Here is a 19,054-nt window from a genome sequence, read left to right as displayed (position 1 = left end):
ACGATTATGCGGAAGGCTCGGGCAAACTCGTCCGTGCTCGGGAAATGTTCGGTGGCTAACTTTGACGCTCAATAACTCGAAAACTGTGTTGAATATTAAAAAAATAATAATTTACCAGGTATTTTTGCTCGATATGCTTTCATTTGAGGTCAAGTTAATTTTGCGTGTCAGTTCACCTTTAAAGAAAATATTCTTAAAGAATTATCATTATGTTATAAACAGTTGGATACAGAACAATTTTGTCTGCGCAAGTGTCAATCACGTTCAGGATTAGAAATAACCACAGGTATTAAAAAACAGAGTACTAAAGACGTAGCCTTGTTGAACTCATATTGTTGCTGTATTTCCAGGTAAGCAGAATAATTAAACTTTAATAATGGGATGAATGTTATCATTTAGCATTCTAGATATGCACCTTTGGGAAGTGCAGTTCCAAGTAATAGCATGGCGTGGTATTGCCTGCTAAGCTGTATCGAATAAAAATATCAATAATGTAAATGCAATGTTTTAGTTTGTATGGTTGCTGCCAGCTAGCTCTTTACTTGAGACAACCTTCGGAGGTCTCTAAACCTATCTGACAGTTACAAAACAATATATGGCACAAATGTTAGCTATTTAGGCAGGTGCACAAGGAAAAGTTTCCAGATGATTCAAAATTAATGATGATGCAAAATTAACCAAGTACATGAGAAAAGGGAGAGGAATTGAGAGCAATAGATTCATAATATTTTTTCAGCAGGTATGATAAGAAATGTTCCCGTGAACTTTATTTACTTTTATAGAGCTGTTTCCGTGTTTCCGTTATTACCTTATATGGCATAATGACCTAGTCCTATGACCTATCACGTGTATGTATTGTTTCCTATACGTGGCCGGCCTGTGACATTTGCACTTAAACATGAGCCTTGGGGAATCACACACTCTATTTTTATAATACCAGATACTTGACCATCAATGGGAAAGTACTGGCTTCTATTAGTTGAATAGGACCTACACCATTTTTTCTCATTACCTTTTATTCGAATTTTCAAATTTACTCATCAGTATCTCATCATCTACGGTACCGAATGACTTTTTCAGGTCGAGAAAAGGAGCAAAGCTACCTTTTATTGCACTCAACATTCGAGTTACAATGATATTTAGCGTCAAAGCATCAAGGATAATTAGCATCTGAAAATCTATGCTTAAGATATTTTACACATTCTACATAAAATGAGTAAAATCTATACGATATTTTGATCTGATTCACGCTCTGTATTATAAGACTGATCAAAGAAATGACACAAATGTTTGTTAATTAAGGGTCTTACTATTTAGCTAAAATAATTTACACATCCTTGGCATCAGGTGAGTACAGCGTAACTTGCATTTTTTACTAACACGTTTTGGACTATTGATCATATTATGGAGACCAACGTACTCCAACAGGAGATTCCAAGGCCTTCCGGTCCTGGCCTAGCACCATCCTCTGATTAAGTGCCCCTTCTGGACGAATAACAAAATAAATCCCAAAATTGTAGCGACAAGTTTCCCTTTCCTGTCAAGGGGACCTAATACAACAGGAGCAGGTAAAAAAGCGAGTCACAAAATAAAATCGTGTTGCGAATTCTCATACTCCCTCTAAAAACTGAGAAACAGTGGTAAGTGGCCCCAAAGGACTACATGTGACTGTGGAAAGAATTGCGATAGAATTACTCTTCAACAGCAATAGTTTAGCCTGCTTGTGGCATAGGCTACAAACGTTTCAATGGCCTATTTGGCAGTAAAAGACGTGCTGTCGCATCAAGTGGTTTGGCTGACCGTTCAGAATCTAGAATCAATCAAATTGCTTGAAAGATATCGCACCACGTCGAAACGCCCAACTGCGAACGAAACGGCTTCAGATATCGAAATGGCTTCAGTTATCGAAGCGGCTTCATAGGCAACTACAGTAAGTGCAGTCTCGTCAACTTTTTTGGTAATAAAAAGTAGAATATGTCAATGCAAAGTAAAGGTTAAACATGTCAATGCAAAGTTATTGTTTTTCCATAAACAAATCTACGCGGACAAGAAAACTTGAGTCCAGAAAACACCTGGGTCACACAGCCAATGAAAACATGATAAACTAAAATGCCTTGTTTTTCGCTATTCTTTTTTCTAAGTTCCAATAGTTGTCAAAGATTCTGGCTTTTGAGAAATGTCCCAAGTCACGTGTCTAATACTCCACAAGATAGTTTTCAAAAATATTTGTATGTCAAAGCAGGATATCTTTTACCATACAAACTGGTGGAGAAATTTGCCCCATTTTTCCTTAATTTTTCCTAGTAAGCTATAAACATTTTATAAAAATCAATTTCGTGACAAACATAACACTGTTCTTGTCCAAACTGTTCATATATAATAAATATATTTTTAACGAGTGCTTCACCCTTAGATATAGAATAAAGGTTCATCGCAACTGGAACCGGAAGATCTTGTTGGTTAACGAGAGCGAAGACACCTGAAATTTTGTGTACAACAACTTCTACAAAGCTTGAACATGGACCGAATTCTCAGGTATTTCATTTACTTTTGTACTTCAATCTGGGTCCTTAAACACACTTATCTGGGAAAAAAGCTTAACCGATTCAAAACAAAAGAAGTTCTAACACTTTGAGCCTCTTTCTATGTACTTTTTTATGGATGGGCAAGTAGAAGAAACTTTTTGATGATATTCTGCACATGTCTTTAATATGTGACTTATAATCTAAACTATTAGCTAGAACTGACCTTAAGTGTGACAATTCAACAGAGCAATTCAAGTTGGGGGTTTCACGCCCCCTTAAATCCTCCCGCTCCTGAATTTTGATTTAAGTGTGATAAGTTTGAATATTTTTTATAGAAAAACTGCGTTTAAATGAACAAAACAGATTTCTTTTTTGGTCATAGGCAAGGATGGTTTAAGAAATAAATGTCATGGTCGTGATGTTTCAAGTAGATATGTGTCTAGACTTCTAGCTCTCTTATCTTGTAAGTTACAATACAAGAACTTGCTAATGGTATTTTTCATAAAGGCATCTCTTTCACGTAATTGCCTAATCACATACAAGATGCTACCCTTACTTGAATTGCGAGAAATGCACTCTTTTTTGTTTTAGGCAGATAATTTCTAATGGTTATATTTCTTAGATGATATAAGGCTTAGGTGTTTTCAATTTTTTTCTTTTTTCAAGATTTAGTTTTTTACATTTACAAGCAATTATTTTCAAAAGCACCCATTTACATGAAATAATTGCACAAAACATTAATTTCTATCTAATTCTCCTAAGGCTGGAGGCGTTCTTACATCGTTCTTATTATTTTGACAAATCGAGACTTGCTGTTCTTATAATGTACGTTCTCACCAAAAAATGTTGTAAAAAGTATATGATTTATCATTTGCATTACCTCCTGTTAAGTTCTTTTATGTTATTTTGCTTGCATTAATGTAATTGTATGAAAAAAAGAAAACATCATTACAAAAATAGAAAGTGTGAAATTCACCAAGTACCGGTGTGCAGGCTTTGCAATCACAAGACTCTAATCGCCGTACGTAATGCTATGTTATTGGGTAATTTAAATTTGAAAAGAAAGATGAATCGATCATTGGAAAATGGATAGATAATACTGAGCGTTTAAGGCGCATAAACGAAAGCAGAGTTCTCTTTTAAAAGATACAAACATTCTTTTTGCTTGAATTTTATTTCATATTACTTCATTTGATTTTTAATTGATCATTAATTTCTCTTTTTCATTTCTTCATGATCTTTTGTAGTACTGGTTCCTGAAAGTAAAATTAGATATTTAGAAATAATTCTTTCCCCAACCTGAAATGCATTAATGAATTAGACATTCAAGAACAAAGCCATATGCTGCCATTCATAACCTGCAATGCATCTATTGGTTAGGAATTGTGCAGTCCAAGAAGAAAGCCATATCCCATCATTGATATTTGTCATGGCAGTGGTGGCGATTTAGCTAATTGTAAGATGGAGCAAATGCAATGGAAGTTTCGACCTTTTTATCTGGGTGGACTCTTTTTACAATTTCCTATACTAAAATGTTTCATATCAAGGTAAACTGAACTCAGTTGCTAGCTATGTTGATCTGAGGGGGGGGGGGGGGGGCAAGCTCCCATCATATCATCACTTCACATGTCATTAGAAGATCGCAACAGAGTGGTGGAGTGACGTTATCAAGATGATGTCATCAAAAATCTATTTTATAATTTTAAAATTCTGACCCCATAACCCGAAAGAAGACAAAATAATATGAGAAATCTATTCAATCTGTTGCAAATCGACTGAGATATTGCCCCTTAGGCACTGTCTCATCCCTTCAAATCACTGTAATTTGGTCCTGATTCAAAGAACCAGGCCAAACAAGTAATCCGTTAGCAAATCTCGTGTCTTTAACTGACTATATCTCAATCAATTTTGAACAGATTCAACTGATTTTGTATTTTTAGAGGTATTTCGTGATGTTCTTTTAGGATATGGAGTGATAATTCGAAAATTCTAGAAATATATTTTTGATGACGAACAACCCTGTATTTTTCTACAAGGAAAATGGTATCTATTCGCAGAGAGAGTCTAAAATAATTAAATTAAACAAATTTGTGTTACGATTGTGAATACTAACAGAAGGGCTGTTATTATTTCTTTATTTGCATCTGAATTCTAATGGAAATGTATACGTGGCATTACGTTCTATTTAGATGTGTAGCCTAACTTACTTTCTGGCCTTCTTTTTCTTCATAACTGGTCTACAGCAATTGTGTCTAATGTCGTTCAATGCTGTATCATCGCCACCAGGGCTTTCAACTCTTGTGCTAATTCCACAAATAAACTCTCCTCGTGGACACTCCTCAAACCTACTCCATCTTCCCCACTCCTCAGCTGGAGTCTTGATTGTCTCTGTCTCCTCCCAGGTGTCCTTGTCTCTGCATTTGTATTCTACATTATCTAAGGCACTGTCATCTTTCAGCAAGCCCCATCCGCGTGGATCCTCGACATTTTGTCTCCAACCGCTAATGAAGCTTCCATCTGGACACTTTCTAAGTTCCGACCAGTCACCCCACGGGCCTTTGGTTGAACAGACTTCATCATCCCCACAATGTAAACAAACAGCATTGGCTCCAGTGTCATCTCCAGAATTTTGATTTTTTTCAGCCTTTAATAAAAATCCACTTGCAAATCTCCCATCTTTACAATAGTCCATTGCTCCCCATGTTCCATAAGGACCTTTGTTTTCCTGCTGCTCAATTTGTTCGGTTGGGGTCCATTTGAGTCCTGTGTGAATCATTTAAAATTGCTAGAGTGTAAACTCAGTTACTTAACCTTATCAAAAATATATGAGAATGACTGTTTTACCGATTTATCATAAAATGCTCGGATAGGTAGAGCTATACACGCTATGGTGTAAAGAACAGAACGGTTCAAAATTGCGACTTCGAGTCTCATGCTTGATGCAACTGTAATTAAACATCATCAGTAAATAATAATTGAAAATCCATGTAAAATTGAAGCAAATCTCTGCCAGAGGGGAGAGGGGCCTAAAGATTTTGACTAACTCAACGTCTGATAGATATCGAAATTCATCATTTAAAGTAAATTTGTTACTAAAATCGACAAGGAAAAACTTTAAGGAGCATGGTGTGAAAAAGAAATGAGAGTCATTATAACAAAGGTGACATGAGCAGAAGCTTCTGTTCCTCAATAAAGCCCAAAAGGTACTTTTAATTGATTACGGAATATTTTTCTCCTGAGTACATCGAAAAATACAAATTCTTCCTCAAAACGTTTTTGATCCCTGCTTGACAGCCATTTTGAGTCTCTGTTTAGAGTTGGCACTGCGACGCTACCTTTTAAACTTGGGACAGCTTTAAAGTGCAAAATGATAATGAAAAAAGAATATACGAAAACAACGCCAGGGAAAAGCAAAGCCAGATTGTTTTTTAATGTTATTTGCCCTTCAATCACTTTTGCCACTGAAAGTAAATTCTAGTAAGCTATTGACCATACTTCTCTCGCAGATCTTGCCATCTCCCTGATATCCTGCCTTACATTTGCAGTTATACAAATGGTCTTCATCTCCACTGTTTTCATTATCTGTACAGACTGAATTGACACTGCATTGGGTGCCTCCGCTGCATCCTTTCGAGGGACCTTCACACTCAACGCCGGGAAGGCGTGATGACTTTAATTTCTTACAATATCCCTAGAGGATAAGAATTGCAGTTCTATTCAATCAAATGTTTCCTTTTGTAAAGCAATGTTTCTTTGGCTAGAGTTACACTATACCGGATTGCTATCGGAGCGGAGCAGAGCGGAGCAGAGCGGAGTAACTTTTACTCCCGAGTTATATTTAGGGTAGCAGTTACACTACGACGCTCCGCTAGCTCTTAAGATTGTATTCCTTGGCATTTCTGGTGCACAAAATCCCCTAGATTAAATTTTTTGATGATATTTTCGAATCTATGTGCTGTTGTGAATTCGTTTTCAATAGCTATGCATAGAATGACGAAAACAACCATGAAACTGAGAGATAAATGATGGGGTTCGTAGGACGGATAGCGAAACACTCTCCTGAAATATTTACCAAACACCATCTCTGGTCAGACTTTTCCTGTTGCACATGTCTAAACTATTCTCTTGACATTGCTAGTTTTGTTTTGTCCTCAACATACTGACAAATTTCCTACGTATCGGAACTCTCAGCTAACCTTATAGATAGATAGTTAGATCTGGAGTCTTGAACTAGTAGCAATTTTGCAAAGATAACCCGTTAAGTTTTGTTTTTCGAGTAAAAGAATATGCAAGTCGTTCTTGGATCCATTCATTCGCTAGGCTTTTCATTTCTTTGGCTCCTTATCTCTACCGATGTGATTAGATAAAACAAAGATTACTTCGAAGTTATTTTAGGTTTATTGGTAGAATGCTGAAAGCATTATCAGTGTAACAGATAAATTTTGTAGATTGTGCAATTTTTTAGAAATCCATTTTGAAAGAAGTGGTAATGATATTGATGCAAATAAGTACAAAATATAAAACATAGTAACCTGCAAATACTGAGAAAGCTCCGTTCTTATCTTTCTGAAGTCAACAGAATCGTCTTTGAAGAAGGCTGGTCGAAAAATGTCGACGATGCTTTTCAGCCGGTAGAAGATTGGAAGTGGCTTTTGCACTGATTGTTGTATCCATGCTTGAGGATCTCCTAGAAAAAGGTATCTCCTGTTAAAGGCAATCGACATCTACCACAATGGCTTGAACGATCTGCCATTCAACGATCAGCCAATCAATGAAAGTCTGGATGTTATTGTAGTATTATTACGTTTTTTCGTTGGCCAATTGTCGATTGACAGATGGCTTAATGGATATCTAATGTTTTGCAAGAAATCAGTCGCTTCATGCCATAATTAACTGTCTTCTCTTGTCTCAAGGAACTGTTGTTGCTGGCATAAAATTTAGCTTTTTCCGAAATTTTAGACGTGCCTTTAAAACTGGACGTGCCCAAAAGTTTACTTTTTTGCAACTTTTATCCAACCAAGGGTAAAAATGTGAAAAAATCCAGTGCTTGAGTGAACAATTTATACAATCACAAACGCAACATAACATATATATAATAACAAAAAAAACAGAAATTGTTTGCGGTTATGCCCCTTAAATTAGCTTGAAACACATCTCAGAATTTTTTCCACCGTCGTTTATCATGTTTAACAATATTTTAGGCCTACTTTGTTGCGTTTCGCTAAAAGTCAGTTCTCGAGGCCCTGGGGCAGTTTGCCCCTTCCTTGTCCCCCTCTCGGCGGCCCTGTTCATATTTCACGCATCCCTTTAACAGGGGCCTGTTTGTATATGCTGACCTCCTCGAATTCCGAACCGTAATCGTACGTCTACATGTAAATAAGGCGTTTTCTCGACACGGATTTTGTTAATATCAAATATTTTCCTGGGTATTACAAACTCACTTGAAAGGGGCCAACGTGAAATTTCCTGGTGTCCCGCCTAGCCACAACACTCCTGATCTACCGTAATACTACTCCAACCCCCTTTTAAGAGGAAACCAAACGTTGACACTGTTTTCAGAATAATGAACTTTACATATATTCAGAATTTCGGCTTTCCAAGAAAAGTTAATGAATGAATTACCATTTGCTGGAGGCTTTGATCCAATAGAAACAAGCTTTGTCATTTCTACTGATTGCTCGAATTTCTGTTTGTCTTCCATGCTCATTTTAAATTGCCGATCAGTTTTCAATGAACCGATTCCCACAGCAGACGCTTCTGCAGCAAATCTGACATCAATGCCATTCTTTTTTAGCTTTTCTTGTTTATCTTTAGAGATTGTTTGCAATTTTGCAAATCTAAAGAAAAATTACTCTTTTAAAGACTTTTTACTAATAGATTTTTAGATGTTTCAAAATAGAGAATTGCTAGGTAAAATCAAGAAGAAAACTTGAATGCAGGAATGTTAAAAATTTAGGTCTGTTGTCTTGAATGCACCTTATAATCTATTGCAACAACGGGAACCACTATTTACCTGAAACATAAGCCATTATAACCATGTAAGTAAAAAGCAAGGTACAGGTTACATCCTTTATGTAAATCGCCACAAAAAAGACATTTGAAAAAACAATTTTAGCCACCGAGGCCATACGAGGCTTACGTTGCTTTTTGAGAACTGCACAATGACGTTAGAGAACCTCATGTGGTCTATAGCACATTTATACTGGACATCAGAAAATACTTGCTGGGCAGAAATTTCAATTGAAAATAGACTGTTTGCAAATTATCCTATCAAAAGCTTGCTTGAATGAAAACTAATTGGCAGCTTTTTTATTTATGTTTGCAAAGCATAATTCTGTGCAAGGGCATTATCAAGCTGGAAAAAACAAACATGATAGTTGAATCCATCTTGATTGAAATTTCATGTTAGGTCTGTGCTTAATGTTTGTTAAGAATTAAAAAAAGGAAAGCATTAAGCTTAAGGTTAAAGATGTCATTATCTCAGGCTTTCCATTCTTATATGAGCAGAAAAAGGACACAGCATTACCTTGCACCCATGTCGACCGACTCGATGAAATGTGTTCCGAATGAGTCCAGAAACCTGCCATAATCTTCTGGGTCGCGTCCCAAACGTTTAACAGTCTCAAGGAAGTTTGCAGTGAAAGCAGGTGGTGTTCCAGTTTGGATCCTTGCCTCGTATACACCGCATGTTGCCTCTGTTTTTATCACAGACTTTGTGTTCGATTTCAACAATTGTGATGTTCTCGTGTATTCAGCACTTGCGGAAAATGAAGCCTTGACCACCTTTATCTGTCCGGATCCAGACACTGAAGCTTTGGCGGACAAACTTCTCTGGTAATCCGACTCAGTCATAACCGTCTCAGCGCTGTACGTAGAACTGCATGCCTCTTTCTCATCAAGATCAATATTGTCCGGGATCTTGTATCTTTGATCGTCCGTGCGTCTGTTCTTCTCGTATGTAGCCTGGAAAATTTTCAATTTGAATCCGGGATCGAATCTTTCAGGATCCATGGGGTTTCCTTCTAAAATACTGTACCCTTTGAATAGGTATCCAATATTTGCCATTGTCTGGTCACCTAAAAAACACGTTAAGCCAAAATTCTCATCATGGCATCATTTGGAGGCGATGGAATCTATAGGCTAGGAAAAGATTTCTCAAAAAGTTCCCTGAAGAAAATTGGCTGCTGTAAAAACAAAATAGAAATAGATTGCCTCAGACCCAAGTTCGTTGGATAATTGGTCAATTTTGTATGAATTCATTTTTGCAAAGGTAAGCAAGGTGACTGCATTCTAATAATGACTGAGTTCATTTAAAATATGTTTATTCAGTATTTTGATACAGCAGTTGAATCCCGTTAGGTCGTACCCAGATTAACCACGACGATTGCTTAGACTGATTTTCAGTTCCAATTGAATTTTTCTACCTTTTTCTAGTCAAAAGTCGTACACGGGATAAGTTTGATATTCGCTCAGACTTAACGGGCAGTGGCAGAAATTCAGGCTTTCATTTGGGGGGGCCAGGCCTACAAAATTTGGCAATTACACCCCTTAGATTAGCTTAAAATTCCTTTTCTGAAAGATTTCTTGGAGCAATTTCGACACATTAAACGGTTGTCAATTATCCGGATATTCCGACGACATCGCTGATTGGGGGGGCCCGAGCCACTGTTAACGGGACTCAACTGAACACTTTTAAACCATGTTTTTCTCAATGATGAGTAAATATAAAGTTCAACTGAAAAGTTTTTATGAATTGCATAAGCTCTAAATGAATTATAAAACTTAAGATAAAACTTTCGATATTCCTATAATAAAGGTATTGATTGCTGTACTTAGATGACTTCTTAAAAGGAATTCAGCGAAAAACGTTTTCATTCACGACGCGATTCTTTAAATCGGTCACACATTCTTAATGTAGCTGTAATTATATTATGGCGTGAAAAATGTTTATGGTTGAAATCGTATTTTTTTCATTCATAGAAAGATTGGTTTAGCGGAGATATAAAATTTAGAAGAATTAATTTGACAGTGGGCAACTTATCCAGTGGAACATACCTCTCTTATCCAGGACATCACCAGATGCCTCGCTCTCTTCTTCAGCAACTGCGTTAGTCTCGTTATTCTGTACATCATTAGCTGCTGTAAAAAATGAAATCGCTTCAGTCTAATAACATTATCAGCAAAATTTTTAAGAGCCCTGTGCAATTGAAAGTTATAGGTTAGAAATCTTTGTCGAAAAAAAGTTCCAGGCTAATAAAAAATATTCGAATACTGTGAGATGATCTGTATGAACTGTCAAATGTTCTGAAATGCTTTACACAACAATACTGTGAAGAAAGAATTAGTTTATGATAGCACATAATAAAAATACCTTGTCCGTTGACAAATATCACTACTGACAGGCAGAGGAGTAATGGTATGAAACGTGTCATCTTGATTGATTGATGTAGCTCCGATGCCTATGAACCAATATGGTTCTATGAAAATGCTCTTGGTTTAAGCAACCTATAAGTAGTGATTACATGTGCCATGTAATCAGAGTAAATTTTTTGGATTTTTGACCTAAAGGATGTGCTCAGCAGTTACCCGGATAAGCAAAATTATGGTAAACCTGTAATGTTTGTTGGTGTGAGTTACAAATTTTATTGTGCTAGTTGAAATTGACCTGTAAATGTTTGGAAGAAAGCAACTGCCATTGAAAATCGAGTATATGCTTGACAGGAAAAAGGGTAAGCATGTTTGTCGCTTTTCATAGTAACTTCAAAAGCTCAACAAATAACACGAAAAGGTTGGGACCAGTTCAAGGGTGGAAATACGGTCACCTGCCAAAATGGGTAATTTCATGGCAAGCTAATGAAGATCAAAATAAGGTATTTTTTATCAATTTTCCAGTACGGCATTACTTTGGAAACGAATTTCTAAAAAACTTCTTCAGCCTTTGAGAACAACCCACGCCATTGCTTATCTAAAAGAAATTAGCAATCACTGAGAGTCGATATAAATGCAATGAAAAAGTCAACAAAATCCTTTTACATTCCTTAATATTTGTTCCAGGTTACCAAACCAAAACCGTTAGCAAATAAGGGTAAGATGGTCCTCAGAATACTTTACCAATTATCAATCATAAAACTGAAGGTGGCGTTCTCTCATCATTTGGAACATTTTTTGGGCTGTCGGTGCGCCAATCGCACAGACGGCCATATGTAAAAACCCAACCGTTTTTAGGGGGTTGAGAAGAAGAACAATGGCCTTCTTCCGCCGACTAGCAGCACCTTGTTCATGCAAAAATTGCAAACCATACGGCCATTAACTAATGCACGAAGAAAAGAAAGATAAATTTAATATTCCTGCAAACACCTGAAAATACATATAGGTAGGGTGGGCAGGGTCGCAAAGGCCTTTCCTCTCTACGTCTAACTTCAGGTTATCTTGTAGTGTGTGAGAATAAAACTATACCAAGACAAAGTTTATATACCCAAGGCCAATACCCACTTGCACGCTTGTTGCTTTAGCCGTATAAAAGACACAATGCAATGCTTACTCGAGCACTGTTTCAATAAACACAAACTCCCCAAACCAAAGGGCCCCTAAACGGCGTACCCTGTCACATATTAAACGTAACTAAATTTCATTTAATCTAGCTAAAAACCTTGTTTATGATTTTGTGTAGCTTAATTTGGATTAACAAGTATTCCATCTTACGACGTTCTTAGTCCTCATTTTTTCCCTCAAGACAGTGAACATCTAGCAGCATTTTTTACAAGAAACCTTTTAAGATACCGAGACATTGTTCAAAGAAAGCTTAAACACGGCATTCGATTTCTACTAGGTTGCTTCTTAGTCAAACTGCAAGGTTATGCTTTGGACTTATCAATCAATTTAGTGCCTTTCTGAAACAGAAAATAACTGTTTGGTTGATGAGTCAAGAAGATAATGATTTGATTCAAATTCTTGCGTCAACAGTAAGGCGGGCATTCCAAAAGCATGAAATTTATCTGAGCTTTTGAAAAGTTGTGATGATCATTTTGCTGTTGTATATTTAAGATTTTATAATTTTTGTAGCCATTTGTATTAATATTTTAGATGTAGCAATTTTAATTTACCATTTACATTTACGATGTCTTGTTTTGCTGTAGTAGATTAAAGACCATTTCGGCCTATACGTCTATTATTAATAAAGGTCGAAAACGGTGAAAATGGTGTTTCTGCATTGAATATACATCCATCCAAGGCATTTTTCCATTTTAAATAGCATAAAGGAAATGGCTACTGCCTCTCGTGACGGTTTTGTTTTTTTGATAAAAATCTTGACGTGATGAATTTCAAAATGATAAGCAGCAACCCAGCAACAAAAATCGAATACATAAGGCTGAAGAGAAAGAAGATACAAATACTGGTTGAAGAGTTGTAGCTTACATTAAATGGTTGGTTTGAAAAGGTGTGTGATTAAATTGGAAATTATTTTTGAATCAGAGTTTGAAAACAATATATCAACATCTGGTTTGGATTCCATTTTTTGAAAGCTATTTCAGCAACAGCAGATCAAATAAGGCAAATCTGTTTGGTTTTTTAACAAAATTACAGTTTTCATGGTAAATCATATCACAAAAAGAAAGCTTCTAGCGCAAGCAAATTTGTGCATATCCTTGAAAGGGTCACCTGAAAACATAATTGATGCTACAATAACTTGCAGGGCAACGTGAAAGACACGTCACCAAGAAACATTTCATGACGTGAATGTGTTGACGTCAATAATTGTTTGCGTATTGCTTTCTGACCTGCAGGTTTATGGCAACAACAATCATGGTGTCGATTAAACTTTCATGCATGCACTTGCATCATTTTGGGATGATCTTAAAATAGAAGCTTTTTGGTTGCTTTATTATTGATATTTGTAATTTCTACCAATAAACAACGCAGGTCTTTCTCAATTAGCAATTTTGGGGAAGCTTTTGAGATTATATCTCAGGTTAGAAATTGCACAAAAGGACACAAGTTAGAAGTTTGCAAACAGCAATTAAGGATCTCGAGAAAGTTATTTCACCGTCTCCTAAAAAATCATCGATAATAAGCTTCAAGGTTGAATTTACGAAAACGTGAAGTTCCTAGGTTTTTAACAGAGGATTAATCTACTGTATGAACATAATATATGACAGTTAATTCAATGACTTTAATTTTTGATGATTAACAGCCCCAATCAATTTCTTATAAGAAATAAATTGCCCAAAGAAAGACCAAAGGAGTAACAGAGGTAGACAGTTGTGCATATTTTTCCCTTCCTTGACATTAGCCATTCAATTTGACAGTCAGGGCCTGTTCTAACATACTTACTAGAAGGCAATTGCCCCTCCAGCCTCAGTGACTATCATTGTTTTAAACAATCATTGTTTTAAACAATAGGTTATCTCCCTTGTCTTTATATAAACAAAGACTTGCCCCCGCAGCTAAGTATCTATTGGTTTTCAGAAAGTGGTTGAATTGGTAGCTTGATTACCCCAGCAATGATTCAGGCGTTTCTTTATTTGCTCAGATTTTCTTATTTTCATATACCCGATTAAAATTGTTAGCTTTTATTTTAGTTTAGATTTTTTCTATGCTTTTTATTACACTTTTATTGCAAATGAAGCATATAAAAAGTATCTATGCCCAAGTGAATAAATATGCGTGCTTATATGGCTCTTGACGAAGGCTTAGAAAGCCGAATAAAAGAAACAACTGCCTTGGCTACGATGAGATCTCAAGGGATGGCCTACATATATATATATATATATATATATATATATATATATATATATATAATAATAAAATAGAATATATACTAGAAATGAGACATGTTCTCCGTTACTCCGAGTTTCGTGCTTGCGCACTCATCAGACAGACTATAATGAAGAATATTCCTGTTACCGCGGTATAAATATACAAAAGGTGTGATAAAGTTAGACAAAAGAAATTTTATTTTATACAGGTTAATTAGTTAGGTGGAGTTCTATTGTTCATGAGATAAAACTTGTTTTCGTGTCGGCATTTGGAGATTAATTCGGATCGTTTGTTTAGAAGGGTGTTGTTATTTGCTCAGAATAGACAACGCAATCTGGAATATATATATATATATATATATATATATATATATATATATATATATATATATATATCATAGATTGAAGAAAGTAAAACTACATGGTTTATCTCTACAAGCCTGTTTCGTGAGTAACTCACTCTTCAGGAGATATGATATATCACGCTCTACGTGCTAACGTATTGAGCACTGTGCTACAGAAGTATCAAAAGACAAATTTCTATATACATATAGAAATTTGTCTTTTGATACTTCCGTAGCACAGTGCTCAATACGTTAGCACGTAGAGCGTGAGATCTCCTGAAGAGTGAGTTACTCACGAAACAGGCTTCTAGAGATAAACCATGTAGTTTTACTTTCTTCAATCTATGATATAAATATATATATATATATACATATATAAAATAAGTAGTGAAACTCTAAACTCTAACACGAAAGTTGGCGAAGGAAAAGTGGCTGGAAACAAAAATTTTTGTGTAGTTTGCCAATAGATAGTAACATTATTTTAGCGATGGTAGCGTTGTAGCAAGACCTGGATCACATCTCAATGATTTCAATGAAGGTTGCGGCAAAAGGGTCAAAACTCGATATATTCTTTTATCATTGATTGAAAAATCTAACCTAATGTGCATGAGCTAAATGTATTGGAGAAGCTCTTAAGCCAAACAACGAAATCTTTGGTTTCAAATTCCCTTCTTAAGTTGAGTCTTTATGTTAGTCGATAGAAAGTTCTAGATAAATTTTTTTAAGCAAACCAGAGTTATAGGAGGTCAACGACAAAAATTAACACGTGCTTGCATCATTTTTCGTATCCTAAGCAAAATCAGGTCTAGGATAGAAGGCAATGGTAGGATCCCTCAGGGTTCCTTATTTTGCCCCTTTCTGATCCTTGGCATGGTTCTGTACTTTTATCATAAAATGTCATAGTTATACAACAGCTACAAGATTTAATACTTGGAAAATACAGTCAATTTATCCAAGGAAAATAACTGCACAACAAAGTTACAAAAAAATGATTCTCTGGTAGTTCTAGGTAAAAACTTAGTCGAAAGAAGAATTTCAAAATATCGTCTAGCGTGGAGTTCAACACTGATGTATAGACTTGCAGTTTGACTTGAAAATCGTTAAATAGAAATTAAATTTCATCATCTAGGCTTTTTCAAAAAGTCCGTGTTTTTAAAGGTAGAACAGTAAATGTCACACAGTTATGGTGGGAAAAATAGAAGTAATGATATCGAAATTGTAAGGCCACGAGAGAGTTGTAATGATTGTAGTGTATCTTCACAAATTAAGACGCAGCAGTTAAATTCTTCGTCAAAATTCAACTATAAAAAATTATGACGTTAGAGGCAAGGGGTTATAACAAGCTTAAAGGATTTTGTTGACTTCTTTTATTGCATTTCTATCGTCCCTCGGAGGCTGTTAATTAGCTCTAGATAAACAAAACTTTCAATTTCTAATAAAGCTCAAGAAATTTTCTTTTATTTAAAAGACGTTTTCTTTTAAATTATGGTATACCAGGAAATTGATCAAGGCTATCTCTAATTGGTCCTAATTGTCATGAAGCAAGTTACCCTTTTTGGCAGGTGACCTTATTTCAACCCTTGAACTGGTCCCAACCTTTCGTGATATTTGTTGAGCTTTTGAAGTTACTATGAAAAGCGACAAACATGCTTACCCTTTTTCCTGTCAAGCATTAACTCAAATTTCAATGGCTGTTGCGTTCTTTCAAGCGCTTACAGGTCAATTTCAACTAGCACAATAAAATTTGTAACTCACACCAACAAACAATACAGGTTTACTCTGATCACGTAGTACGTGTAATCCCTAATCAAGGTTACTTAAACCAAAAGCACTTTTATAGAGCCTTATTTGCTCACAGGCGTTGGAACTAGAGATAAGAGAAGATGGCAAAGTTTATTCCTTTGATTTTCTGCTTGTCAGCAATGATATTTGCCAATGGGCATGGTATGTTGATTTCTGATTTAGATTAAATTTTGTTGATCATGTAGTCCTTTTTCTTTGTAAGATTAATTTTTGTCAAAAAGCTTATTCAATTTTTTTACTGACTAATACAGCGGGCTTTAAACCATTTGCAAGCATTGCTATTAGACCAAAACAACCTTATTTTTATCAACAGTGTATAAAGGAGAGAAAACATATGACAATAATGAAGTTGACGAAGAAGAGAATGAGGCATCTGGTGATGCAATGGCAAAAAGAGGTAGCTTGCTTTATGCCAAAGATTTGCAATCCTTTATCTTTATGAAAAGCAAAAGCACATCTTGCTTTGAACTATCGTTCTGATTTTTCATTATTTAAAGTTATATGTCGAAATAGAATCGCAGTGTTTTTGGAAGGTGTGAATGATTTTGCAAACTGCGACATGAAAATATTTCTTTGACATAAAAGCACACAGGCGCTCTCAAATAACTCAATGATTTAGTAACAGAAATTTCAAAGGTAACTTCGATTGAGCTGCTGTTGTGGTCAAATTGCAAGATAAATTCATAATTATGATTACTAGCCATGATAATTGATTTGACCCACAAAATGTAAAATGAAATAAAAAAGGCACTGCCCGTAGTTTTGGCTAAAGCATTGACCAAGAAACAGATTAGAAAAACTGCAAGGTAATAGCAAAAAGAACCAATTACGCTGTCGGTAATTTTGCCTGACACAGAAATATCGCCTTTATTTAGGTTTTTATCAAAACGAAAATATTTTGTCTTTGCAGCGCAACTCCTTTTTTAAAATTGACTTCAACTTCTTCAATTAAGCACAACAAGGCCATTTTTCTGCCTAAAAAGCTGTTCAAAATTAGCATAAACTTGCCAGCGTCCAAATTAAGTTTATTTCACAACATCAATTTGACAACACTAGAATCAGTAGGTAAGAAACTAGATTATTTATAAGGGTTATTCACGATCTGTTTGGCTTTATCATGTTGTCAGATAATTGAAGAACATCTTGCCATTTATACGTCATTCAGAATATCAATAGAAGATTTAGATGTGAAGCTATGACGTCAGCAAAAACTGAAAAATTTACATTCTAATAATGTGCTAAAGCTCTGCTTCGACTTAAGAAAAGAATTGAAGCATAAAGAAACTTAATATCACAATCTATCAACTCTCATTTGATTTTTAAAATAACAGCACTCAAATGGACTGTAACTCAAGAAATCCAGCATGAAGACATGAAAGGTCCTTGGGGAGTATGGGGAGAAATGGATTATTGCAATGATGGGAAATTTGCAACTGGGTTCTTCTTGAAGGCGGAAAAGGATCAAAAGGCCGGGGACGATACTGGAGCTAACGCAGTTTGTCTGCAGTGTGGGGATAAGAAAGTGTGCTCCAAAAAAGCCAAATGGGGTGAATGGTCAGAAGGAATTAGTTGTCCAACAGGAAGTTTCATTAGTGGTTGGAGACAAAATGTCGAGGATAAACAAGGATGGGGATTGATAAAGGATGACACTGCGCTAAACAATGTAGAATACAGATGCAGAGACAAGAACACCTGGGAGAAGACAGATGACATAAAGACCAAAGCAGAAGAGTGGGGAAAATGGAGTTTGTTTGTAGAATGTCCAAGAGGCCAGTTTATTTGTGGAATTAAAACAAGAGTTGAAAAACCAGGCGGCGATGATACAGCACTTAATGATATCAAACACAATTGCTGTAAACCACTGCTGAAGAAAAAAAAGGCCTAAATGTGAGTAGGATTACTTATATACTGCCAAGCAGTTAATTTCTCGTTTAAATTACCAGGGATAGTTTGACTGTGTATTACATTGACTAGAGGAGCAAAGTTGCTGCGGACCCAGTGTTAATGCCACACTTCAATTACCCGTTTTTGTGATGCATTTTTAAAGGTTGCTTCTATGCTGGAATATTTTAAAAATTGTATTATTTCACCAAAAATCTAACGTTTTCCATGGAACTAATTTGTTGGCACTAACCATTATTCTTACATCATCCAGGCTCTCTAAGGACAATCGAACTTGAAGTGATGAAAAGTTTATAAAAACCATTTTTCTATAACCATTCATAATTACATATCTTTTTTCATGATTATTTATATATTTTAGTCTCTTGATGGGGGCATTTTAAGTTTACTCCAAGCCTTTTAGCAGTTTAGGGGCTTTGCCAATTTTAGGGAACAAAGTTTAGGGGTTTGCCTTCACTTTAATTTTTCACAAGTTGCAGTTTACACACATGCATTTTCGAGCTGTAAATTCTACCTTTGAAAATATTTTATTTTCATTTTAGAAACCAATGAAGACACGATAAAGAAAACTATTGATTAATTTTAAATGAAATGAAATGAAATAAAATCAAGCAAAATGTCAATTGTTTCTTTTTAGAAAAATCCTTTGGCTTAATTTAGTAGAGTAGTGATTGACATTTTTTAAGGCAATGCAACTTTTGAGACTTTCTCATTCACACAAATT

General features: G+C 35.6%; 2 protein-coding genes across 3 annotated transcripts; one reads left to right on the top strand and one right to left on the bottom strand.

Annotated features, from left to right (window-relative positions):
* Positions 1-3,680: 3,680 nt before the first annotated feature.
* On the bottom strand, positions 3,681-11,055 carry LOC135684006 (uncharacterized). Of its 2 annotated transcripts, none has more exons than XM_065199444.2 (8): positions 10,897-11,055; positions 10,581-10,664; positions 9,052-9,601; positions 8,148-8,362; positions 7,058-7,212; positions 6,021-6,216; positions 4,733-5,288; positions 3,681-3,781 (listed from the first exon to the last, which is right to left on the bottom strand). In XM_065199444.2, exons 1-8 carry the CDS (start codon positions 10,955-10,957, stop codon positions 3,757-3,759), a joined length of 1,842 nt encoding a protein of 613 aa, XP_065055516.2. In that variant the 5' UTR covers positions 10,958-11,055; the 3' UTR covers positions 3,681-3,756. The 2 variants fall into 2 exon arrangements, with proteins under 2 accessions (XP_065055516.2, XP_065055518.2); XM_065199446.2 differs by having other exon boundaries at positions 10,581-10,661; positions 10,897-11,033.
* Positions 11,056-16,477: 5,422 nt separating this feature from the next.
* Positions 16,478-19,054, top strand: LOC135684005 (vitelline membrane outer layer protein 1). Its single transcript, XM_065199443.2, has 4 exons — positions 16,478-16,569; positions 16,742-16,825; positions 17,760-18,315; positions 18,873-19,054. The coding sequence occupies exons 1-3, from the start codon at positions 16,509-16,511 to the stop codon at positions 18,311-18,313; spliced, it is 699 nt and encodes a 232-aa protein (XP_065055515.2). The 5' UTR covers positions 16,478-16,508; the 3' UTR covers positions 18,314-18,315; positions 18,873-19,054.

The sequence above is a fragment of the Rhopilema esculentum genome, chromosome 7 (genome assembly GCF_057945365.1).
Source record: "Rhopilema esculentum isolate cy_ngs chromosome 7, ASM5794536v1, whole genome shotgun sequence".
Lineage (NCBI taxonomy): Eukaryota > Metazoa > Cnidaria > Scyphozoa > Rhizostomeae > Rhizostomatidae > Rhopilema > Rhopilema esculentum.
The sequence above is the reverse complement of the archived record's forward strand: the minus strand, read 5'-3'. Positions and strand labels throughout refer to the sequence as shown.

What these genes read in the sequence shown, in the direction of transcription:
- LOC135684006 (XM_065199444.2), bottom strand. Translation starts at nt 10,957, where the DNA reads ATGACACGTTTCATACCATTACTCCTCTGCCTGTCAGTAGTGATATTT. An exon ending in TGATGTCCTGGATAAGAGAG is followed by an intron (nt 9,602 to 10,580) that starts GTATGTTCCACT and finishes CGTGTTTTTTAG; the next exon opens with GTGACCAGACAATGGCAAAT. An exon ending in TCGGTCGACATGGGTGCAAG is followed by an intron (nt 8,363 to 9,051) that starts GTAATGCTGTGT and finishes ATTTTTCTTTAG; the next exon opens with ATTTGCAAAATTGCAAACAA.
- LOC135684005 (XM_065199443.2), top strand. Translation starts at nt 16,509, where the DNA reads ATGGCAAAGTTTATTCCTTTGATTTTCTGCTTGTCAGCAATGATATTT. An exon ending in GATATTTGCCAATGGGCATG is followed by an intron (nt 16,570 to 16,741) that starts GTATGTTGATTT and finishes TTTTATCAACAG; the next exon opens with TGTATAAAGGAGAGAAAACA. An exon ending in TGATGCAATGGCAAAAAGAG is followed by an intron (nt 16,826 to 17,759) that starts GTAGCTTGCTTT and finishes TTAAAATAACAG; the next exon opens with CACTCAAATGGACTGTAACT.